We start from the raw sequence: 27,331 nt of genomic DNA, 5'->3' as shown, positions 1-27,331 counted from the left end.
AATGGTTACCTTTTTTTATCCCCGAATAATCGAACACGTTTTATAGGACGAATCTCCATGACATTTTTATTTTCTTGTATCGTATCTTGACGTTGACGTTTCATTTAGTTTAAGTTACATCTCCAAAAATGTTTAAACCAATTATTACCAAAACAATTCGTTGACTTGTTGTAGAATTTCATTTAGCATAAATGATATATCGATTCATTCAAAAACAGTTAGGCATAGATTTATAGAGTCTATCGACATGAGTTCCATGATTCATATGCAGAAAATTGAGTCACTCTATTAGTTTGCCTTTGCTTGATAAACAAATCGTTACACTTATCGGTGGTTGTATTATGCCAAATTGTTTAAGAAAGAAAAACAAAGTTTTAGTAAATGTAACCATTAAGTATACATCAGATTGCATTCTACAAATAACGCTATTACTTTAAGGATTAATAAAAAAACGATAAGAACAAAGTAACAAATTTTATTGACCGATCAACACGAACTTCATTAAAAGGGGAGGCCCCAGAAGGGTAAACATTATCCTCTCCATATGTGGCATTTGTCGTGTTGATCATGTAAGCTCACATTCGGTTACATGTCTAATGTTTATGTCACATTCGAGGACCGTCTTGTTATATCAAAAACTGAAACATATACAGTCATTGGACAAACGTGAGTTCCCACTAAAAAAAAAAATGTTACCTCAGCAAAAAAATCCATGTTTTTGTGAGTGTTGTTTTGTATTTGAGATGGTATAAATACAAAATCATTTGGAAATTTTATTTGGTAAGTCTACTATTCCAGAATTATTTGTTTTTGCGTTTCCCTGGAGCTTGTCAGCAAGTTAAAATTATAATGAATAAAAGTAAAGCCACATAAACAATTAATGTTTAAACATTTCAAAATATTATAATATTTATTTTAAATAAATAGGCAATGCAGTTGCTTGGTAATAATATTTTAGAAATATTGAATTTAAATAAAATATTAGTACATTTTTTTAATGGGAACTCATTTTTGTTCAATGACTTTAGGTTATCGTCTTAAATGGGGTAAATTTGTACGGATAACTAATCTGGGAAGTTGTTTTTTTGATTTCAAATGACAGAAATATTCTTTAACATATGAAACTAATGTTAAAATACCTTCATAGCAGGCAGCTATCAATCAAATGATGATAGGAAATGGCAGCTCATGACTGTTGTATTACATTTGAGGTATATACATGTAGTTCATCATTGTTAATATTCACATAAGAGTGAAACTTATATACAGGAATAAAACTTGTGACTTCTAACCTCGAGCACATGTCATATGATTTTGAAATAAATCGAAACTTTAAAAGTGTTAATGAGAAAAGAAAAAGATAGATTGATTCGGATTACACATCATGAAAATAATTTCTTCACTTTGTAACATTTTTGACTATTGCCAATAGGGTATGTCTCGAGTAGTTACAATTCAGTTGTTATGGTTCCATATTGGTACATAAAAAGGTAATTGAAGTCATTTAAAAAGGGATTTGAGATAGAACAATTTGTGTAAACTAAACGGAAGAGTACATTTTTGAACTTGTGTCTTTTATTGTAGAGACCGACTTTTTTAAATTTGATATTTTAATTTAATATTTTAAATTGTGGGGATACATGTCCTTTATTTCTTAAGAAATTGTATACTCTCAACTAACTAGATATTGACGTACCTAGAGCTGTCCCATAAAGCTGTCATTTGATCAACGTACATCTCCGACCTACCATTTTCGGCAAGAGTTTTAGCAATAGAACTTGCGTATAAAGCAGAATCTAAAAATGATGTTTACAGTAATTGAAGTGAAAACAGCTTGTATTTATAAATAATACTAGAACACACCCGTGATATCGCGGGTCCGTGACTGAAATAAAGTATATAACTATGCGCAAGACTTATTTTTGTATAAGTATTGTCATCTGATAAAGTCATGCCGATTATAAGATAGTTATCACAGTTTTCTCTGCTTTCAAATCTTTCTGTTTGAACCCGTCTAACTGGAACTTATCAATTATTGGTAATATTAATCATTTGGAAAACAAAAGGTCCTGGGATGGAGTATTTTTTTAATCAACAGCATTGTCCTATATTAGTTATAAATAAAGTTGAATTCTTTGATTCGCTGTTTTACGTCATGCCCGTTAACAAATTGAAAACTGTACCTATACGCCTTATTTTTAGTATTCGTATTGTTATCTTATAAAGTCTTACTGATTAAAATACTACAATAGGTAACAATTTGACAGTTTAGTAGTGTCAACCCTGTGATTAGGACCCGTGTATATAGCATATCCTGAAAACACTGTTTGGTGGTGCGCCTGTCAAATGCGGAACGTACAGATAAGGTAATAGGTAACAGATGAATATACTATTGGTATCGGTATCGGACTCGACCCGGAACTTCTTAATTATTGGCAATATTAATTACGTGGAAAACAAAAGGGCCTGGAGTGGAGTAATTTTTAATCTACACCTTTGTACTATATTAGTTATATATAAAGTTGAATTCTTTGCTTCGTCGTTTTTACGTGATGACGGCTGACAAATTGGACCTCGTAATTTTAGTATTATAGATTCATATAATAAAGTAAAATTGAAAATATATGACAATTACTAGTAATACTCGCGAAATGGTAACAATCAAAACATATTTAGAAGAGTGGTAAATTGTATTCTAAAACAAGTTTCTTCAGTCAATTTGTGTATAATCATTGGTTAGAATTTTCGAAAATTATGGATATAAAATACACTTTGTTGTGTCATGTGTACTATTCGTTTTCTGTTTGTCTTTTTTTATTTTTAGCCATGGCGTTGTCAGTTTGTTTTAGATTTACGAGTTTGACTGTCCCTTTGGTATCTTTCGTCCCTCTTTTATAAATTATTTACGTATACATATTTTGATTTTCTAAGAATAGTCTGTGTATACCAAGCGATTGTTTAAAATCTTTCAAGATTATCGCGTTATTAAACCATAATTGACGTTCTTAGTTTTGCAGGTCTTGCATACTATAGAAACGTATACATTTTCTTTTTATTCTTTTTAAATGTGTTCATTTCCAAACTTACATATGTAATCGTTGTCTAATTTCCTCCAAAACAACATTGCAAGCTCTCTACGATCCATTAGTACTGCCCATATAAAGAAATGCTTAAACACATCTTTAACCCGTATCCCTTCTTTTCCATTGTCTGTAATACATCATCATCATCAAAATATTCAGCATATATAATGAATCATGAATCGAAAACATTAATGATATTTGTAATCTGATTTTTTAATTGAAGTTTTTACCTGGTAACAACATTTTGGAATTTTTGTAGATGGGATTGTGTCTTGAACAATCAATGTTTTGCAAAAGTTAAACGTTTACAAGAGGAAGAGAGGGACGAAAGATACCAAAGGGACAGTACACATGACACAACATAGAAAGTTAGATTTAACTGTTTGTTTCTAAGTTATGCAACATTGTATCAATACAAAAATGTAGGTGTTTGGCTATATTGTCTTGTACATTAAATTTAATTCACAGGACTACACAAATAAAAAGATTGTTAACTATTTTTTGTTGAAATTAAAGAGAGAAAAAAAACTTGATGATCAATTTTATCAACACATAAGTGTTTGTTTGAAAAGGCAATATCTTATACAGATCAAAGTTACATTTTTTTCTTCAAATTTGAACAAAATCAGACAGCTATCACATAGTAACTAATTTTGTGCAACACACTCTTCTGCAGATTTCAACAATGTAATATTCAAAAATTGTTACTCGAAACAAAGTAAATGCCCAAATTGCATTTAAAAAAACCTCAAACACATAATACTTAATAAATTTAACCTTTACTATCAATTTTGCAAGTTTATACACATAGAGGACCGTTTTTCTAAAACGGTTATATGTGTATAGCAGCTCAATAAATTCAAAGTGCTTCAGAGTATTTTTGCTTAAAGTTTTACATGCTGAAGGGGATTTTTTTCTTTTTAAATAGTATTTGTGTTTGACATAATATAAATGAAAATTAAAATTCATTCAGTCATAGGATTCCACTACATACTGTCTCGTAGAAACAGAATCAGCTATGGTATTAACATATTGACTACTTTGAGTAAGCCAGTTGAAACCGACATCAAACCAATGTTCAATATGACAAACATGTGTGTTTTGTTCACATTGTGCAAAATGTCAGAGCATTATGTTTTCGTTTGCAATAACATTTTGTGCATTAAACAAATTCTCTGAGGTTCTAGCATGACAAAAAGATAAACACTAAACTTTTTTTCTGCAATTTTTTTCGGTCCACATACAATTTCTTTTAAATTCATAAGGATAAAATTAGAAACCTGAAAAAAAAATTGTCAACTCGACAATAAGAACGTCTGAACCAGTGACAACTTTACAACAGATTAAACCATATCGGATCACCAGCAGTGAGGGTGATACATGGCTTTGTAAATACTGTATTGTATAACTTTTCTAAACAAAACCCAACAATGTTAAATCTGTAAATTTGCTTTCGTAATTTTTTGTTGTTCCATTGCCATATTTAAACTCCTGCTTCTGAGATATTGTGACGTGAAATCCCCTCGAACTGTATCCGACACGCTGGTTCAGACGTACTTATAAATATAATATTTCCTATGCCTGTATCTTGCTTTAGATCCTCAATGTTCTTCAACCTCGTACTTGTTTGGCTTTATAAATATTTTGATATGAGCGTCACTGATGAGTCTTATGAAGACGAAACGCGGGTATTGGGCACAATTTTTTGGTATTTTGGATCTTCAATGCTCTTCAACTTCGTACTTGTTTGGCTTTATAAATATTTTGATATGAGCGTCACTGAAGACGAAACGCGCGCACACCACTGGGTCGATGCCACTGCTGGTGGACGTTTCGTCCCCGAGGGTATCACCAGCCCAGTAGTCAATACTTCGGTGTTGACATGAATATCAATAATGTGGTCATTTTTATAAATTTCCTGTTTCAAATTTTTTTGGGTAAAACTAAGGATTTTCTTATCCCATGCATAGATTACCTTAGCCGTATTGGGCACAATTTTTGGAATTTTGGATCCTCAATGCTTTTCAACCTCGTACTTGTTTGGCTTTATACATATTTTGATATGAGCGTCACTGATGAGTCTTATGAAGACGAAACGCGCGTCTGGCGTACTAAATTATAATCCTGGTATTTTTGATAACTATTTAGTTTGTAGGATCTTTTACAATAGATATTTCAATTGACTTGTGACAATTCAATCTTCATATTTAATCGTCATGTCTTATATATCATGTACTTATTACGTCGCTAGGTTTAAACCGACGAGGAAAGGTAACACAAGGCCACTGAAAGCTTTATTATTGTGAAACCTAGGTGACTGAGTGGTATATTGTGTCATAATTCAATTACAAAACTAAATGTAAAGATTTAGGTAGCAGATTGACTTCTAAATACGATATATTTTATGTATTCCAACAACGTAGGTGTATTCAACTAGCAAATACTCCGAGGTTACAGGATAACTTCCGTGATTATTCAGTGAAAAAGACTGAGATATTTCAAATAGGATGATCTAAAAATGATGGTCGTTTGAAAACATTTGTTTTCAACATTCCAGCAGTGCCTGCATACGAAATATACATCCTTCATTTGATACGATATTACCTATTATGATTTCTTTTATAGAGAGCTGCTGCTCACAAGGTAGCTATTAAACCACGTCTTCAAAATGGTGAAGTTGAAATTACTCCTTTGTATATTTTTTTTGACACCATCACGAATTTATCGATTGTTATGGATGACCGTTTCAAATATGATATCGAATATGTTCCGCATTTTAGAACTACAATCAAATTCCCTTTTCGCAAATGTGACCTACGGAATCACACTATTTACCGAGTTTGTAATGACAACGGTAACACGATCAACGGGTACCTCATGTTGAGCAGGATGTGTTCACCCTTCTGGAACACATGACATCGCCCGCGGTTTTTGGTGGGATTTGTCATATTTGTGTTACCAAGTCTTAGTTTTTAATGTTGTGGTTTGTGTACAATTTTTTGTCTGTTTGTCTTTTTTCTGTTCTAGCCATGGCGTTGTCATTTTTGTTTCGATGTATGAGTTCGAATGTATCTTTCGTCCTCTTTTAAATTAGGCAATTTATATATTTTTGTTCTCAAAAAGGCCAATTAAAGCAGCGAATAAACCAATCGTTGATAGATGACATGCGTTGATATACAATAAATTAAAACACGTCAAAGATTTATATCAAGATTTCTTTTTACATTTATACTATTACCATTATGAAACGGCTTGAAGTCTTTGCTCCCAAGTATCTTTATGACAGCTGTATTTATTTTTGAAACAATGGTCTTCCCTTTCAATTCTTGTTGCTGAAATGATGTTTTAAAAAAAAGAATTATCAACCGGAATTTTATTATGTCACATATTTATTATCCTGCCATTTGAAATGCAACGTATCTTTGTTTTGCAATTGTTTACCAGTATTACAAGTATGAAAACAATACATCTATCTTATAATCAACTACGAGCATTTTTTATATAGATCTAAATCTGAAAAAAGATATGCAATATATATAGATTCCACAACTGCAACGATATTTCTCCACTCGAGACAGTTAAATTGTAATATTTTAAGCGCGGGGCTTTGTCGAGCTTTTTAAATAGTTAAATTGTGACTGTCGAGAGTGGAGAAATATCATAAAAACGAGTTGTGGTGTAATCTGTTTCTCTAATGATTTTTATCCTTCTTTTTCAAAGATTTGAAGAAAGTGGTTTACTTTTTATGTGACGTCATACGGCATGGTCGCCCTTCTTTATGGCGCCACAATAGGAAAATTCAGAAGAAACGAAGATAATTTAACGTCACAATAAAATTTCGACCTATCATTTGCTGAGAATTTTTTTTTCACTAGAGATTAGAAATATTTTTCTCACACTGGTCAGGAAATGTAAAAATAGCATGACAAATGGAGAGACAAAAATATATTGACATGAACACTGCATGATGACGATGACGATGGCTACGACTGCAGCTGAAGATCTTCACAGAACTGAGGAGAATTTTATAACTAAATCATCACATCTCAATTGCATCCTTTGGTAGTCATATTTCTAATTTCCAATAACATAATAAGTAGTACTGTGTTTTGTCTGTGCAACGTCTTCAGAGATGCAATGAAAGTTGTCATTTATGTGATATATGTGTATACCGCCGTATCATAGTTATTGGCATTGAATAACTGAACAAATACTTGAATAGAACTTATTCGTACAAACATTTTATTTCAGTTAAAAAAATCTTAATATGAAATTTGCTAGTAATTATATGGTTCCGTACTTTGCGCGAAAAAGTAACGAATAACAAAAGTGTCAAACGAGTGCGACGAGCGGGTTTTCTTGAAATGGCAGCTTCTACATCTAGAAAACACTTTCCCTTGATACTCATAAAACTAGAAATTGATGATTCTTTAAATAGCATGAACATATAAAACACTAATAGTGTTTACTCCAAATTCTTTCAAAATAACAAAGACATTGTTTTTTTTTTTTTTTTTAAATTTCAATAGCGAAGAAAACATCAAGCAACTACTTTGAATACAAAACATTCTGGTCGGGTTGTTTTCCCTCTGACACATTCCCCATCCCCATTTTCAATTTTATTCATGATACTGCTCTGCCGGAAGGTAAAACTTTTGATCCAATGTCATATGTGTTTTTTCCAAAGCATTGCTCTTTGATCTTAAATAAACAAATAAACGGTGATTCTTACTCCAGGACCCCCTGGATTCCCAATGACGAATCAAGGGGTGTTTCCGGGGTTGAAACAGCTACTAAACCACTCAACGTTCCCTTTTACAAAGAACGAACATGGAACGAACACGCGAATGGAAATAAATGAGACGAGTTAAATCAGTCAGAATCATGTATGTCAACTCATTTCGCTTATTAAAGTCAACTCGTGTTTTTCCCCGTTCAAAGTCGTGTATAAACGAAACGAACGAAACGATCCATATATTCCGTGTAAACAAACATGTCGATCAAAAACGATACTATTTCACCTGATTGGTTGTTTGGTGCTAATGCTAGTTTTCAAATTTCCCAATGAAACGAATAAATATACTAAATTTGAGCGATACATAATTTAGTGGCAGTCGCTTTAAGTTCTGTATCAAATTTATTTTAAAAGTTACATACATGTATCTTGATTATTGATTACAATTATTTACTTTGTTTCATATTATAAAAATATCCGGTTTGTTGTTTTTTTATTGTGTTTTGTTTTTTGTTTGTTTATAGATCTAAGAAAAAGAAGTAGCAAACAATTAACTAAAAAATGTCACATAGTGTCTTCCATTAAATGTGTCATTTTAATTCACAATGTATGTTATTGATCCGTCTCAATGTTTATTTGGCATGCCATACTCGATAGAAGTGCGGACGTGAAAGAAAGTACCCTTCACGTAAACGTCAACGCATATTACATTCCAAGGAGATAACATTTCGAAGATTTCGCCGTTATAAATAAAGCATCAAAATTAAAACGTGTATCTTAGACAGAAGTTGTATGAAAATAAATGTTGGCACCGATATAAATGGCCCGAGAACACAGTTATTTCGTAGTGCATTTCTATTTTTAGACAACAAATTCAAATCTAAAAAATCGCACCTGCTCTTTCTTAAAATAATTTTTACCGTGTAGTGTACTACCAGTAAGACAATTAATATCCAAATTATAGAAGCTTCTACCAGCTCGAACTCAAAATATTGAAAATTCTGTGTTAAGGGTGTGTAAAATTCAGTTTGACAGCTTCAGACGTGATAAAATTTGACTTTTTAGAACTGGACCAATTCAATACTTAACATAAAGATTCAGCACCAAATTTATTTTGACATGCAATTACACCCCCCTACTTTATATTTCTTGCATTTAATATCAAGATATTAATTGGGAAAGTGTATCAAATAAAACATGCAAGTTACAAACTGTTTACACTAAGGACTGTTGCGGAGACGAATTGAAATGTGCAGAGGAATAAATTGTTTCATATAAAGTTCGACGATTTGGGATTTCGGACGATAACGTTATACCAATAGCATTATTATTACCATGTCATATAACTAACGAATGTTTGCTAGCAACTACGTTTTAATTCAATATTTACAATATATACAATCATTTTCGTAACACAATTTTACAATATTGTTTTCGATGTTTACTTATCGCATGATATAGACGATCTGTTTACGTCTGAACATTAGACATTAAATTTCACACTAATTTAATCTGATTCCCAGAGATGATCAAAACAAAGTAATTAAATTAAATAGCCACAGCTGCACGTGCAGGCGATTTTTACTTGAACTCTAAATGACTAGACTGACCTACTGAAGGTGTCATAGAATTTAGGAATACCGTTAAGATTACCCATCAACTTTCTACACAGTAATACATGCTTTGGAAAATACTGTTATCTTTAACTTATCTTAGCAGACGAACATGTAGCTATATATGTCAACATAATTATATTGAAAATAAACGATAAAAATATTGTTCATTGAATTCTCACCTTTTCCTTCGTAACTTAGTAGACTCTCCAAATTGTCGTTGTGGTGATGTAGAAACAAATTCTCACTTCCTGTTATCTTGCCCTTTATATACTTATTTAAGACAAGAACTATTAGATTCTGTTTCAGTTCTTCCTGTCCAAGTTAACACAACAACTTTGCTTTTTGGATCAACGGTACTCTCAGATGAGCAAAATAGTCTTTTATTTAGTTTGGTGCAGAAATATATTATTAAAAGTAAACGTTTTAACCCTTGATGTTAATGCTTCGTCACTCATTAGGAACCAAAGCATTTCACACTGTATACAGTACAATAATTCATGTTTATTTTTTTTATTTTTTTTTATTATTTTTTTTCTCAATAATTTTTTTTTTCCTTCTTATACTTCTTTCACCTTTTTCATATTCATATATTTATTACAGAGCATGCCAGTTATTTATTTTATGTATTGTTCAATAAGTGTATTATTTTTGTAAAGGAGACAGATTTGTAAAAGCAAATTGCTTGTTTCTGAATCCTGAATATATTTGTATTATATCGTATCATGATGAATTTATCTGAATAAATATTGTTTAAACTAAACTTGCAAAATAATAAGTGCAATTAATAAAAACCGATTTCTACTCTATTCAAAATCCTAACTATAAACAATCATAGTAATAAAAACTAAAAAAACTTATTGTCTTCAATCTAGGGATTATATTTAGAATAGACTATTCCACGCATATTACATGCTTAACAAATCTATGCAGTTTTCAACTTTGTTAAGTTTTCCAGACTGAAATAATTTGGAATAATTACATTAGGTGTAAGTTTCATTATAATACGTCATTCTGATTGGCTAACTGCACATCACATGTTATTCCGCAAACAATTGCGTTTGACAATAAAACTGATCATGCATGATGACACGTGGTCCCACAATAAAGTGCACAGGTGAATTAAATAAAACTGGATAACAATAGTGTTTTCATGATCCTAGCTAAAAATGTAATTTTAAGTATTAAATGCTTTTATTTGTAACTTTATAGGGTTGTAAAAGCGTTGAGAATATTCTCAGCGTTGAGAATATTTTTTTATGGCGGAAAAAAAAGTTCTCATTCTTAGCTGAGTAAAATAATTAATTCTGAGACTTTTTTTTACTCAGAAAAAAAAAGTTGTATGGCGCCGGGGCTTGGCCCCCACAATGTATAACTTCAATGTGAAAACCAGACAAAAACAAAAACAAAATATAGTCTAATAGAAGTGTATAAAAACTAAGCATCATAAACACTCTTCATCATCATAGTCATCACACTGACATGCGTAAATATGTACAATAATCAAGCGTCGTATTGCTTTATTTCATTAAAACTGTGAAAGCTAATTGATAAACTATGACGAGTTTTATATTTTAATCTGCATATGTTGTAATGCCAGTCGATTAACACGTCACACACACATGTACATACACAACGATAAACAATTGGCAAAACCTTAATGCCACAATGACGTAACATGCATATCAGACCAAGAAAAAAAAAACATTCAGCAATAAATGTACTAGTACTAAGGGGTAGATAATAAAGGACAAAAGATTCAGATAAGCAAATTTATCATAACACGTTCCTAAATCTATATGTCTTACCTTCCTAATCAGTAATCCTGCAATGCAGCCAGTGCGCTAAAAACAAACTTAAATGTTAGTTATTCTGCAAAATGGATTTTAAGGTTGTAAAAATCTAAATAAAACTTTTAAACATTTAATCGGAACTCCACGGTCTTTCCCTCCAACATGTTGTTGACAGTGATCTTCTTTTTTTTTTTTTTTACATTTTCTCAAATTCTTTTTTACTTAGAAAAAGAACATTGGATAACAAAGCATGAAGACGCAATCCCGATACAAATTGATAACCTAATTTTATTTGTTATAGGTGTTGTAAATTCCATGTCTTATATCGTGGATATTTATTTAACTATAGTTTTTCGCGTTCAAAGTAATAATATTTGATTATGAATTAACGGGTAAGGTAATCACATTGATTGGAAGCCCGTTCATTGCATTGACACTTCAACAAACATCTATGAATGTTTATCTATATATTGGGGTTCGTGTTGTTTATTCTTTAGTTTTCTATGTTGTGTAATGTGTACTATTGTTTTTCTGTTTGTCTTTTTTCATTTTTAGCCATGGCGTTGTCAGTTTGTTTTAGATTTATGAGTTTGACTGTCTCTTTGGTATCTTTCGTCCCTCTTTTATACGGTATAAAAGAACGTGTGATTGGTACTGTTAACAAGAATATACTAGTTATATGCTTCAAGCAATAGTATAATTCTTTTGTATTGCTGTTAATTATAAACACATATGGTATGTGTCTCCAAATATTAAGACAATGCATTTTTAGCTAGGGATGAACATAACGATTCGAAATGTTTGATAAAAAAATGAGGGAAACTGTTTATGAGTTAACCATAATTATAGTTTTTATTGTTTGTTCTTATGTTAATTAGTTATATTATTACAGTTCTGTTCGAGTCTAGTGGATGCTTAAGTTCACAATTATATTCAACCAAGTATTGTTTCAATGTGCCTTTCTCGAGACAGTAATCGGTAGTTAAACATTTTTTTTGTTATATGAAGGGTAAACGATACCGATAAGAAGGATTATTTCATCATTTTGAGCTTTAACACTATAACCAATATGCATTTTTTAAATGTATAACCTCTTCATTGTATCTCGAGGCTAAATATTTAAACTTCAATCATATCAGATTTGAAAAAGATATTAGTTGTTTTATACCAGTACTATTCTCTAGACTGCTGTAAAGTTACCTTCGGTGATAGACAGAATAATCGGAGGAACCGGGAAGGGAGAGGAGGTTACTGACTATCCTTTCGGGAATAACTGTGCCGACAACAATTGTTTTATCATACCCTGTTCTAACCAGAAAACATTCAAAAACATACCCTGTTCTAAACAGAAATATTGAAAAACATACCCTATTATAGAAAGGCTCAAAAGCCAGACTATGATAAAACACGGCAAAGTCATAAATCTTCTATTGACACGATATTGTTTACACATTCTTCTAAAAAAAAATTATTCTCAATTTGAGATTAAAGGCACTTGTGTATGTATGCAACATATACAAATTGTAACGATATATGATTGCTTATCAGACAATAATCCACCAACAATCTAATAAACACGACCATTGTGACTAATTTCATTGTGCACATCACACCATATGGCACAAAAATAATCATTTGATACCTTTAATTAGCCTTTTAAATGTTGCTTTTGGTTAATGAGTATATACAGAAAGATGTGGTATGATTACCAAAAGACTAAAGAGTGACTAAAGATATCAGAGTGACAGTCAAACTCATAGATTGTTAATAAACTGACAACGTCAAGGCTAAAAATTAAAAGACAAGCAGAAAAATTAAAAAGTACACAAGACACAACAAAGAAAACTAAACACTAAGCTACACGAATCCACCATAAACTGGCAGACAAAATGACAATGAAATTAACAAATATAGAATACCGTACGGTGAGGTATATGAAACTTAATCCATGTGTATGTATTTGTATTCTAGTCTTAGATACATGATGTGTATTATTGACTTTGAACAATTTTTAGATCAGCAATATGTGTCCTTTGTTACGTACGTTACATCGATCTGATATTCCTAATTTGTTTAAGGTTGTACTTTTACAACCCTGTCCAGAATTGAAGGTGTATAGAACCACCACACATATTGAAGTGTCCCAAATGCTACAGATGTCTTTATCATGCCAGAAAAACAGTAAAAACACACACATAAAACCTGAACTCCGATGACAAATAAAATGGAAAGACACTATTTAAAAGGTAAACTCAAAAGATGAAATACATCATATGCTTGATTCAGTACAGTCATTTTCTTATGCAGAAATTGGTGGATTAATCCCAGTTTTATAGCTAGCTATAGTTTTTCTATTAGCTATAACGCAAAAACGGCATTGTAACTGAATTGGAAAGGGGCAGCTAGGACACGCTTAAATCTATAAAACGGGCACCTAAAGTGTAACGAAATTTAAAAAAAAACATCACCAATAGTATGCTGCAAAAAAAAAGTATCAGGTATTATACATGTTCAATAATTACTATATGGAACAGATGTTGTATTTTGATCATATTTATAAATTATTTTGCATGTTCTTGGTGTTAGTTTGAAACTATTAATTATAATCTAAATTGTTACAAAAAAGTGTTTTCTAGTGTACAACTAAGTGCTCCTAAATTAGGAGTTTTAGAAATATAACAGGTGGAACAGGTGGTGATATGTTTATGCAATAAACATTGCATGCATTGCAGAAGGTACAATTTTATAGACAGATGTTGGTTAGAAGTTATGAAGTCTCAATAAAATAGTTAAGAGATTTGTTTAAGTTTACAGCAAATTGGTCCTAAGCAATGCGTTTTAAAATTATAGCAGGTGGAACATGCGGTGATTTATTATTTGAATGATACATTTCAAACATTGCAAAAGATATTACAGCTTTGACCGACTTGCTTGCTAAGTTTGCTGGGATTTTTGCAAACAATTTCATAGTTTGGTTCATTCGTGTCATGGTGTAATTCATGTTCGACATGGTTAAGTAATGTAATTATTGTCATGTATGATGAAGAGTTACTATCAAAATTAACAACAATTGTTTCAGTTGAAATACACAAGGGAATAAGAATGCACATACATTGGGAACTAGTTTCAAACTAATAACAAATCATCAATAATAATGATTCCAAGTTAGCTTCCTTTTAAACTATTTCAGGATGGAATTCTGTTGCCTATATTGTGAGCTGTACATTTATATATATTTTTAATTCTAGGACACACCATACTAAATCAACATAAAAAGTAAAATATTCGAAAGAATGAAGTGATACTATACACGATGCATTCATACAATATAACTGCCATTGAATATACATTGTACATGTATAAACGGCGAATCGAGTTTGTTCATTTTCACTGTTATATAGGAGTATGCATGTTGTCAAATAAACTTAAGGATGACAGGAAAAACTGCGTTTTTTTTAATTTTTGAGAGTACGAAATAATTGATTTAAATGTATGCTGTAACACAATAAATGAGAATATAACTTTCTAATGAATAATAACAAGAGTAAAGTCCAAAAAGTGTAATTAAAGTAGCTGAATCAATAATATCGTTGCCTGGATGCTATTCATTTTAAATATAGTTGAGATAAATTATCACTGAAAGAGCAATCATTCCTGATGTGGAAATTGTGCATGTGCGATGATTTTTCATTATTATTTTATATGACAATTCGACATGCAACAACTGAAAATAGTCTTAAAAATGACTTTAATACTGATGATATTTAAAAAGCAAGCCGGTCGTAGATGATCACTTGAATATACATGGGCATAACCAACTTGTGGTTGATTTCGGACATGGTATACTGTTCATCAATATTTTTTCTGTACTTGATTTTTTTGTGTTTTTTTTCGTCATAGTTCTGTACCGTTCGTAAGTAAAAAATCGAGAACATAGTGACGAGAAATTCAAACATATCTCAAGGTGACTCGAATATTGCTCGAACTTCCTTTACTGTATACGACATATATATATAAAAAATGGCATTACTAAAGTTCATTATGCAGCCATCCAGACGTCAAAATAAATAAATTGTTTGTGCAAGACGAAAACGTTACCACTCATCAGTCGTGAATTGAAGATCCTTACATGACTTGACTTCTATTTGATTTTTAAAGATGCATCCATTAAAGCTATTTTCATAATGCGTGTAGTTAATCGGTTTGAATGACTTGTTTGCGTTTTTAGTATAAATGTGTACTGTATCTCAATTACAATGCCTTGACAAACATGAATAAAAACCAAGCAAGCAAGTGTTAAATATGTGCTGTATATTAAGACCAAAATCGTAAACTGCTTTTCCGGTAGCAATCATTTGATTTTCGGGGGAGGGGGATTGAGTTACTTGAAATGGCACATTAGTTTATATAACAACATATTTTATTATTGGAAAAAGAACTATATTAATGTTCTAAATTTGCATACGGGAGGGGGAGAACCCAAGCCCTCCTACGTGAAATAAAATATTAGTTTTTGACTGGTCCTAGTGAAAATTACAAGTCACTTTGCCTGGAAAAAAAACAGATTATTTTGGCCACATGTAAAATAATGCAGAGCCCCCCCCCCCCAATCAGTAAAAATAAAAGTGTTGCTACTTTAGCTTTAGCTGTCCAAGATATATGTATACAATGATGGCGTGTCATAGGAAAGAATATATTTAATCTTACATATAGATCTGGCCTGAACAAATCAGAGAATAGAGAACTGACAATATCAAAAAGAAGATGTGGCATGATGGCCAACAAGACAACTCTCCACAAGAGACCAAAACGACACAGAAATTAACATCTATAGGTAACCGTACAGTCTTTAACAAAATGCAATAAATGCTTTTTTACTCACAAAGTATGCATATATAACCAATCCTTCTGACTTAAGAATTATGTAAGAGAGTCGGCTTTAAATGATTACAATTAATTAAAAGCTTTTTTGTGAATATGCATAGCATATACAACAATAATTAATCGCTCTACGATGAAAATAAATTTTCACATCATTATCCAACAGTAAACATGTTTTGCATCGCAAAAAAACAAAGTTGAATTTGATTCAATATCAGCAATCTGTACAACAAACCCTATGTTAAGTTATATTTCAGTATTAATCATGTTAAAAGGTACAATTTTCTACAAATGAAACTTGACTGCTACTTCACGTGTAACGCTTCGGTTTCATAAATGGTTGAAGACTTATGATATCCTCTTAATATCTTTTGGTTAGTTTGTATCTGGGTTACTGTATCAAGGACCTATAACCCAACATCTCTTTTAAATCATCATTTGATATAAAAAAGAAGTATGGTATGATTGCCAATGAGACAACTATCCACAAAAGACCAAGATGACGCAACCATAAATAATGATCGGTCACCGTACGGTCTTCAACAATGAGCAAAACCCATACCGCATATAGTCAGCTATAAACTCGTTCAAAATTTTAAATTAAGAAAAACAAACAAATGTATAGTTTTCCAGGTAAAATTGTAAAAACAAAAATGATTTTTTAACAATCTGCCTTTTTTGCAATTTTAAGTAGAAGTCTTTGATTAGTTGACTAGCGATGCCGCTCACGATATCCTTGGCAGAGTCAAGCATGGACATACGGAGAACATATTATATGTGAAACAAAAGCAACGGTTTGTATTGATTTGTATTATCAGATCGAAAGCTACTTTTAAAGAGCAATGACTTTAAAAATTATATTGTCGAAAACTTACGAAAAGTAAGATGATATGTTTAATTTAGGCTTTTAAAATTACACCCACTTAATTTTGTTAAACAGGTTTTTCTTCTTCTTAGGCAGTTAATATATAGTTTAACTTCGTTCAATAACAGGCGCTATAAAAAAAATGTTCAGTATTAAAGTGAAACACATAGAAATATATATTTATTTTGATCTAAACCATGACAAACTTTACCAAAACCATGACGAATTTCTAGACTCTTTACCGAACCATTTCGATCTGTTCACCAAACCATAGTTTTTCCAATATCTTGCTTTTTTCTGCATTAATTTCGTGAAACAACAATTCCAGTGTAAGCCTCCAATTCAGATTCAAACATCGTTTTTACTTTTCATCTGCTCGTGTGTATAGAACTGAGGCAATAATTTAGGGGAGTAACATAAATTAACCATGTCAAACTTTTCCAAACTATGAAAAAAATCACTGTACTCAACTCTCCTTGATATGACGACCTTACTATATTTAGCCCATATTTACAACTTGAGAAATCCTGTTATTAGGATATTGATACGTTTTGGCTGACTAGGTGTAGCTCAGTTACGTAGTTTTTTCATTCTGATCACTATTTATATCATTGTAAACTATGTGATATCAAAAAAGCCATTGGCTCCAGAATATAAAGATTGTAACTGCTGGTGTCAGTATATTTATTGATATTAAGCTGTATTTTACTATATTTGTACTTCTTTATATGGTAAGATAACAAAATAAACTGACCCCAAATAGACAATGATCAAATTGCAGTGGAACCTTTACATTCTTACAAACATTTGTTTTCATTTTATATAAATAAATTGAAAAAGGAAATAGGGATTGTGTCAAAGCGAAAACAACACGACCATAGAACACACACCGACGTCAATTTTGGGATAATCAATGCTTTTAAATGAGGACATACAGTTTGACCCCTATCCCTTTATCTTTGGTTGGAACCCCTTTAAAACAATGATGAACCTGCTCTTAGTACGTACTCATATGCAGTCTAGTAGTAGTTTAAATGCATGAAACATCTGTCACTGTACATTAAGCAACCAACAAGCAATTAATTTGGACAAAATATATCAAATAGCTATAACTTCCATTCACATCGTTCCATGGCTCACTCTATTTTTGGGTACAAAGTTTTTGCATGGAAAATAATTAATTACAATTATAGATGCATAGCATTGCTTTCTAATCAAGACATAAAGAATCATATTTGTTACTCTTTTTTCGAATGAAAGAAACTTTTCATCGCCATTTATAATTTTAGATCCAAAGATTACATAGTAGGATGTTTAAAAATTAATTTGAAAAGTACATTTTTAATAACAAACTATTTAGTTTAATTTGGAATACAACATATCTTCTCAAATAACCAGTAGCACTTTGTATTTTAATATCTTAATTACGATACAATGGAATATTATCCTTGTGGTCATTCATGCGTAGTTACAAAGTACACGAACAAACTTTGTACTATAAAACTAAGAAGGCAAATTCGAGCAATTTGATTGGAGGATAAGTTGTAAGTATGTGCTGACTTTTGTAAAGGCTTTTATATAGGGCATTTTGGAGACAAAGTCGTCATCCAAAGAAGTGAAAGAAGGTCGTTACGTCATTTATTAACATACAAAAAATCGAAAGAGGGCATAGAACTATTTGAAAATGGCATAGAATATATCCAGTTTAACCATGCTTGGGAGAACACTAAGCTTATTCTCGAGCTCTCACTATTCCCATAATATTCCAATATATTGACAACAACGATGTGTAAACAAACCAAACAGACATAATATCTGCAATGTAATTAATATGTGCAAAGCAGTCACCAAATAGGTAATGTTATTTTCACCTAATTGTAGATGTCTGTCTCAAGTTCAGCTGCATTCATCATTTTGAAAGTTTAATCACACATGTTTAAAACATTGACCAAAACTGGACTTACCGTATAAAGTTTCTGGAGATATTTGTCTAAATACTTTTTATACAATTCTTTATCCTGTATATACTCAAGCACTAGCTTAACAGTCTCTACTCTATTGTACATCAATGCATTATTGAAGAGGGTAGGTAAATGGCTTCCTTCTCCTCTGTTTTTATCGAGTGTTACCTATAACACATATTTAATATTTTTACAAATTACGTGCAGCAAGTCTAAAAGTATTTTTTGAATTGTTTATTGATATCGCTATTGATGGACAGATTTTGGTGTTTGGAATATCAAAACAATCTGAAGATACATGTATCTAACTGTTCTCTGTTTAAGAATGATGAAGATAAAACTATTTCGATTTTTTTTGTTGAGTAAAACAAATCACAAATAAATTAAGTTACTATTTCTTGTAGTATTAGCAGTGCTATAGGCTCTTTAAATATTAGATCAATTATACCGTGTTGGTTTTCACTTGCTTGTTGTGAGATTTCCGAAAAGGAGACTAATCCAGAAATGCTCAACACTAAATGACGCAAAAACTGCATGAATTTTTAAAATCAAAAGAGCTTGTGAAAATAACAAACAAGCATTGCTTCCTACTTTTAAAAATCACGACTAAAAAATGTGTGCCTATCTTCTCAATTTTGATTTTTTTAAGTATTCTGTTGCTGACACCTGTCTTAGTTATTTTGTTTTCTTTTCATGGTTTCATTTTCGTCTTCTTTGTCTATACGTTGTATAACAAAACTTTAGTTTTAGAGGCAGAGGTGTATTTTCGTATAATCCATGTAACAATAACGCATTGATACTAAATTTGCTAAAATTGAATTACACTCGTCTGTATACAACTGCGGTAGTGTTAGCATGGCTAACTTCTAAATGTTTTATAAAAAAAACCGTATGTAACCCTTTGCATTACAATGAATGAGAACCAATGTCAATCTCTTAACGACCATGACAATGTTTTAAAATATAACATAACATTTGTAGTTAGCGTTGACATAACACTGATTACACAAAAAAAAAAACATAAATAGTATGGTTTAATTATTTTAGTAAAGAGTTTGTCAAAAGGGAAGGTATAATATTTCACTTGTTATCCATGCATTATGTGGAAAGATGTTTGTTGATGTATGTGCTGTTTCTTGGGAAATAGAAGCAAACAATAAAAATAAAGATTTAATTATTGACTTTATTGGGTGTGTCGGAACATTTTGATTTGTGATGTCATTTAATTTAAGTATTTGATAAAATACATATACACTTGTTTTTTTTCTAACTCATTGTTCTTTTAACATTATTATAATTGACAATGAATTCTTAATTGAAAATTTATCGAAAAAATATAGGCTTGACTTATCAAACATTTCCTTTCCAATGCGTTCAAAAAAAGCATGATGGCATGATTTACATGCGAATCCATAAGTTTACTCTTTTCAACATTATTAACTATTCGTTATATTTCTAAAAAGGAGCAACGTTTCAACAAGAAGTCGTTGTTGAAAATAGTTTAACAGATTGTATCAACTTTGAGATAATAGTGTTATTCAAAGCTTTAAACAGTTCACCAGGACAAAAGAGGGGTCTTACTACGTTTATAAATATGTGAGGGAAACAGAAAAAAATATAATCATTAATAAAACAATTCCTAAGATATCCCTTTCCACTATCCGTAGCAATGACAAGATGCTATACAATTCTTCCCAATTCTGCAAGCTGTTTGTAACTGTATACACATTACGTACCTGTATCCTCTCCAACACTTTTTTGGTTTCTAAATTGAATATGTGTTTTTTTGCAATATCCGGTCTATCCCATTTATCAACAAACTGCAGTATTTTTTCTGGATCAGGTGTACCTTAACAAAGTTAGCAGAGTCATTATAATACACGAATTATCAATGAAAATACACAAACTCTCCTCTTGGTTTGCCTTTTATAGTATTGGCATCAGCAGGATTGCGTGCCACCAACTGTATTTGTTGTTATTATTCAGGATGTGGACACCCCTTGTGTCATTGTTAAAGATATGTAAGTGGTATTCACTAACAGTAAAATTAAGTACGGTAAAATACAATAACCTTCAAGTTGTTAATTCACATGTTGAATCTGAGAGAAATATTCATATTCATATATTTGCAATAAAGAAAAAATGATAACTATAATATTAGTATTATTATAGTTTATACTGTTTATTTATAATAAAATTTCATCCAACTAATATTATTGACAGAATAGTTATAAACTTGTTATCAATTTAATCGTTTTGAAATTTTCGTTCCAAAATTTGCATATGTTTTCAAACTGGATTAAGTGTTTAGCTAAAATGTTACTAGGTTCCTTTCCAAGATGTTTGTAAAAAAAACCATAGATGACATTATTTGTATATTAATAAAAACATAAGTTTCTAATCATTTATCAAAATCAAATGATAAAACACACTAAACGAATGGATAACAACTATTCTATTCCTGACTTGGTAAAGTCGTTGTTTTATGTTGAAAATGGTGAATGGAACCTGGTTTAACAAACATTCTTAAATTTAGACGAATGACTATATGATTTATGAATTTCACTAACATTGTTTTCATATATCTAGTTAATTGTTGAATTTTAATTTTAAAAGATAACTTACTACAGACAACATGTCTGTCCTCTTATCATCTTTAGGAGATGTTCGAATGATTTAAAGAGAACTTATTAAATACAGAATAAATTACACTTATTCAGTTTTATTATTGTCCATATCTTCACAAAGTTGACGTTCTTACAAACTCAATATGTTAGTGATCTAGCTTCCGTTTTTAATTCATGTCAGTCATGTAAAAACAACTTCAACCGTATTTTGCCGAACCTTTAGAAACTTTCGGAAATCATCGATTTTCAACAAAACGCACTTCAGGCGTATTTTATTATAAGCCTGGTACCTTTGCTAATTATTTATTTACAAATTGAACTGATAAAGAGAGGCTTTATGTATTGTAACACGTGTGAATACAGTGTTGGTGATGTTCTTTAGCGTATTAGTATACAAAACTGTTACTGAACCATATTACCAGCTATGACATGTATAATTAAAAAAAAAAGATATTTGGACTGTAAATTAAGTGTTTATAATCTGCATGCTTCAAAAGTCGTGAATGACAAAAACAGTTATGATACTGAAAATTGAAAACAAAGGATTGAAGAACGTATATCTCTTGTTAATTTTTGTGAATGTTATTGCTACTAGGATTATATCACTGGCAGTATTCTTAATTAGTTTTTAAACTAGATTTGTCGAAACGACACGAATAGCCCCTTTTCAAAAGGTTGAACAATCGCAAATTCTAATATCACATCTGGATACAAATATGATGTTAGTCTTACATTCAGCTCAAAATCTGAAGGGGTACAGAAAAAGTCAGTATAACTCTGATTGTCAACAATTTTCTAAGTTTCAACCCTTTTATTTTGGCAAAAATCAGAGGAGCCGAACGAAACTTGAATTTAATATGTAAATCATCATGGTTAACTCATATACCAAATATCAGACCAATATCTCAAGCGTACGGCGTTTAGAAAAAAATGTATTTTACAATTTAGCAAAGTCAATAGCCCGTAAATTTTGCATAAGTCAACGGAGCGGAACGAAACTTAAACTTGATCTGTAACTCATCATAGTGAACTAATATACCAAAAAAGTAGACCAATAGCAAAAGGCATTTGGAAAAAAACTCTGTATAACTTTGATTTTCAACGACCTATTATAGTCCGAAGCCCGTAACTAAGGGAAAAATGAGCGGAGCGGAACGACATTTTAAACTTGATCTGTAAGTCATCATGGTGAATTCACATACCAAAAAAAATCAGACCAATATATCAAGGTAATTAGAAAAAAATCCGTATAAAGGTTTGTTGCGGAATGACGGAATGACGTAAATTTCCGGTTGAAAAAACTTAGAATTTTCGGAAAAAATAAGGATTTTCTGATCCAAGGCATAGATCACCTTAGCCGTATTTTGCATATTTTACGGACTTACATGAACGGAATAACAAACAAGGGAATAACTATAGGGCCCGACAACTTTATGGTGGGCCATACAAACTGATATCAAAATGCTGGACTTTTTGATCGACACTTTATTTGTTGAGTTTCAAGGATTAATGTTTCAACAGACAGTCGGTATTCCAATGAGTACTAATTGTGCATCCCTGCTGGCTGATTTGTTTTTGTACTCGTATAAATCAGAATTCGTTCAGAACCCTCCAAAAGAAAAAAAGAAAAAGCACCTTGCGAAATTATTTAATTTTACTTTCCGATATATTGATGATGTTCTATATTTGAATAACCCATATTTCAGCCAATACTTACGTCTCATATATCCAAGTGAACTTGAAATTAAGGATTCTACTGATACAAGAAGTACTACTTAATACCTTGATCATGGATTGGCACGATTAGTGACAAATGTAATCGATTAATAATCGATTCAAGAAGGATTTTTTAGCAATCGATTAATAATCGATTACTTAAATTTTAGTAATTAATCGATTACAATGATTACTTTTTCAGAAGTAATAACATTACTTTTAGATTACTGTCAATTACATGCTCAACATTTCACCAAAAAATAACATGAATAAAAACAATTATATTGCTCAATATTTGTATAGTGGAAATTAAGAACTTTTCCAAATGCATCATTTAAAGCATTTTTTCTGAATTGTAAGTTAATAGCTGTGTTTTTTTTTTTAGATCAAATCTCTCAATGAACATTAGAAATATTTAACAAACCTTGAAAGTTTTACTTGCAACATCAATGAAAGATGTCATCTCATTACAACAATCACCTATTCATAACTAATTGGTTTTCCAAAAAAAAAATTCTTACTGACTTCAGTTAGCTTTTTTGTTTTTACTCTTTAAAAAAAAATATTTTAGCATAGTTAACTATAATGTTTAAGGAAATAAAAAAAAAGTGAATAATTAATTAGTTCAGCTAATTTTTAAGATACACATTTATTTTTATAATTACATGCATAATTTAAATCTTTTGTTTTGATAATCACCCCATTTAACTGCCACTGGAGTACAAATTATAACCTGAGGCAAAATAATGTAAGTTACCTTCTTAATTAGACATACGATAATTGAAATAAAAACAATCTATGTGTGTTATTGATTAGAAGACTTTGATCATCTCATTAGGAAAGGCAGCAATGTTGTTTAGATTTTTTGACTTCTCCAATCTAATTATTTACAAAACATATTTATAGTGTCAAATGGATACATTGTACATGTATCTATTTCTAAAAAGAATTGCAATCCATTGCTATTGGTTCATTAATGTTAAAAGGATTTGTTATTCTTTTTTTATTCAATTTATATACATGTTTATCATAACGTTTAAGAAATCAAATGATTATATATTCTAAGCTTTAATTTCAACTGATTGAAAAAGATGTTTTCAGGAAATATGATACAAATAAACTTACTACTTTTAAAAAAAATGTAGTACAGAACTTAACAAAAGACAGACACATTTCTTATCTAAGATCTATTTTATTATTTCAAATCATTTTTTTCATTTAATATCAAAGCTCTTGAATTATTGACAAGCACAAACATCCATTTGTTTTAAAAGCTAGATGTAAAGTAAGTTTAGGTAGGGGATCTGGTAACTCACAATGCAGCTTGAGACAATAGATAGAAATAAGGCAGTTGCTCAACTCTCAAGTATTGTTGGTGCATAATATTTTATCTGTACTTCAAAGTGATCACATACATATTTTCCTCTGAAATAGGTTGCTTTTTCTTCAAACTATTTTACTAAAGTAATCGAAATGTAATCGAAAAGTAATTGATGATTACATCCAATTTTTTGCTGTAATCGATTAAATTACGATTACATGTAATCGAAAATGTTTACGATTACAGATTACTGTCGATTACTTGAAAAAATGTAATCAATTACAATCGATTTCGATTACAGATTACGATTACCCCATCCCTGACCTTGATGTTTTCCTCAATATTGACGTAGATGGACGACTTCACACTAAAATCTATGATAAACGGGACGATTTCACCTTCCCAATTATCAATTTCCCATTTCTCAGCAGTAACATACCCTTTGCCCCTTCGCATAGTGTTTACATATTACAATTGATACGTTATGTCCGTGCTTGTTCACACTATACGGACTTCATATACAGGAGTGTGCTCCTTATGTAGAAACTGCTCCACCAAAGTTACGAGGAGGACAGATTAAAATTGAGACTGTAAAATTTATGGACACGATCACGAATTGGTGAATCCATACGATGTGTCTTTGACCAAACTAGTTAAGGACATTCTTACCACATGGTAGATAGTGGTTTGTCATTATGTCGTGTAATCGTTTAAGGTCAAGTGACAGTAAATGGGCTATGTCACAGATTTCAGTATTATGTTCCTTAGCAAAATCTGCGACATAGCCCATTTACTGTTCCTTGACCTTAATTACCAAACGTGACTTATTCCTGATTATGACTGTTTTGCTGAGTATACATTTGCATAACTATAAGAGATAGTACGGTACTTGTGTATCCCAAATTCATGTCTTTAGTTTAAATGTTTAATGTTATATTTGTAATTCTCATCGAATTTTGTTAAATGTGTTGACGTCTTTGCTATTATATTTATGTGTTATGGTTAAGAAAATTAATCACCGCCTCCATTTATTAGATTTGATTTTGTTCAACGTAATCAGTACAATATTTTACATTTGAAATTAGATTCAAAACAAACTGGACATAGCTTTATAACATAGTTAATTACTACCTTAGTTTGCTATTAATAAGTATTGAAATTCGCACTGTTATTAAACGCAATATTTAGTTCAAATATCATCTTAAATCAATCCTTAGTTTATCTTATTCATGAAATGTGATGGTTTTTTTTTCATTTTTTGATGATCTGTTTTACAAATTCAAATGACGACATTTTTTGTCATTTTTTACAGTTTCAAACATGACATCACTTGGTTTAAACTTATTCGGATATGTCTACTTTTCGTGTTGCAAATGTCTGGTTATGTAATGTATTTTAGTTGTTTCCTGTAAGTAGTTAAATAATAGGGATGTTCTATAAACTAACATAAAAACGTATGCCGTTTTTTGGCACAAATTTTTTGATCTGTTGGTCCTCGATGCGGTTTAACTTTGTACTTGTTTCGGCTTTCAAACCTTTGTATATGGGCGTCACTAGTAGGTCTTGTTTGGACAAATACACTTCTGGTGTATTAACATTTTGAACTTGTTGCCTTTTGTTGGCTGTTGTTCGTGTGATTCTTTGTCAATTGTGCGATATTTGGCATGCCACAAAACCAGGTTCAATCCATCATTTTTTCCTTTAAAAATATCCTGTACCAAGTCAGGAATATGGCCATTGTTATATTAAAGTTCGTTTCTGTGTGTGTTACAGTTTAACGTTGCGTCGTTTGTTTTCTTTATTTTTGAGTGTTAATTCTCATTGCGATAAGAAGTGTCACGGTACTTGTCTATCTCAAATTCATGTATTTGGTTTTGATGTTATATTTTTTATTCTCTTTGGATTTTCTCTGATGCTCAGTCCGTTTCTGTGTGTGTTACATTTGTGTGTTATTTCGTTGTTTTCCTCTTATATTTAATGCGTTTCCCTCGGTTTTAGTTTGTTACCCAGATTTTATTTTTGTCCATGGATTTATGAGTTTTGAACAGCGGTATACTACTGTTGCCTTTATTTATAGATATTTATCACCAGTTAAGTGGGATGCATTGTTATACTTTATAAAGCATGCACGTTGCACTGCATAGATACGTCACGTTCTAAAAATGATGGAAATATTCGAAACAGCAAGATTTGTGTATTTCAAGGAACAGACATTTTTAGCCATATGTGCTATTGATAGTTGGGGTATAAGGTTTTCAATCCTCTTTCCCTTTGCCATTGATTTGAATTTTAAATTGATTCCAAAACAACAGAAACACCTTATAAATAAAACGCGCGCGTATGTGTTAATAAATACAAAGCTTTAGCCTAGAGTATTGTGTTTTCAAATCTCGTTCAAGCTATTAAACCAAGAGTTCCAAATGGTGAAGTTGAAATCATCCCTTCGTAAATTTTACGGACGCCATCACGATTTAGTTGACCGTTATGGAATAACCGTTTCACAAATGATATCGGATATGTTCCTTACGTCGTAACTACAATCCCCTTCCCTTTCATGAATTTGACCTACCGAATTAGACTATTTACCGGATTTGTAATCACATAAGCAACACGACGGGTGCCACATGTGGAGCAGGATCTGCTTACCCTTCCGGAGCACCTGAGATCACACCTAGTTTTTGGTGGGGTTCGTGTTGTTTATTCTTTAGTTTTCTATGTTGTGTCATGTGTACTATT

General features: G+C 31.2%; 1 protein-coding gene across 1 annotated transcript in view; it reads right to left on the bottom strand.

Moving 5' to 3' along the window:
• Window positions 1-27,331, bottom strand: part of LOC134699835 (transient receptor potential cation channel subfamily M member 3-like) — a 59,570-nt gene that overhangs the window by 4,059 nt on the left and 28,180 nt on the right. The window contains exons 7-10 of the mRNA XM_063561244.1: window positions 18,935-19,099; window positions 6,322-6,415; window positions 3,088-3,210; window positions 1,697-1,796 (exon numbers count right to left, since the gene is read on the bottom strand). Of these exons, the coding sequence (XP_063417314.1) occupies window positions 1,697-1,796; window positions 3,088-3,210; window positions 6,322-6,415; window positions 18,935-19,099 (482 nt within the window). The remainder of the gene's footprint in view (window positions 1-1,696; window positions 1,797-3,087; window positions 3,211-6,321; window positions 6,416-18,934; window positions 19,100-27,331) is intronic.

This window comes from Mytilus trossulus, unplaced genomic scaffold (assembly GCF_036588685.1).
Source record: "Mytilus trossulus isolate FHL-02 unplaced genomic scaffold, PNRI_Mtr1.1.1.hap1 h1tg000085l___fragment_1__unscaffolded, whole genome shotgun sequence".
Classification (NCBI taxonomy): domain Eukaryota; kingdom Metazoa; phylum Mollusca; class Bivalvia; order Mytilida; family Mytilidae; genus Mytilus; species Mytilus trossulus.
This window is presented reverse-complemented; position numbering and strand designations above follow the sequence as displayed.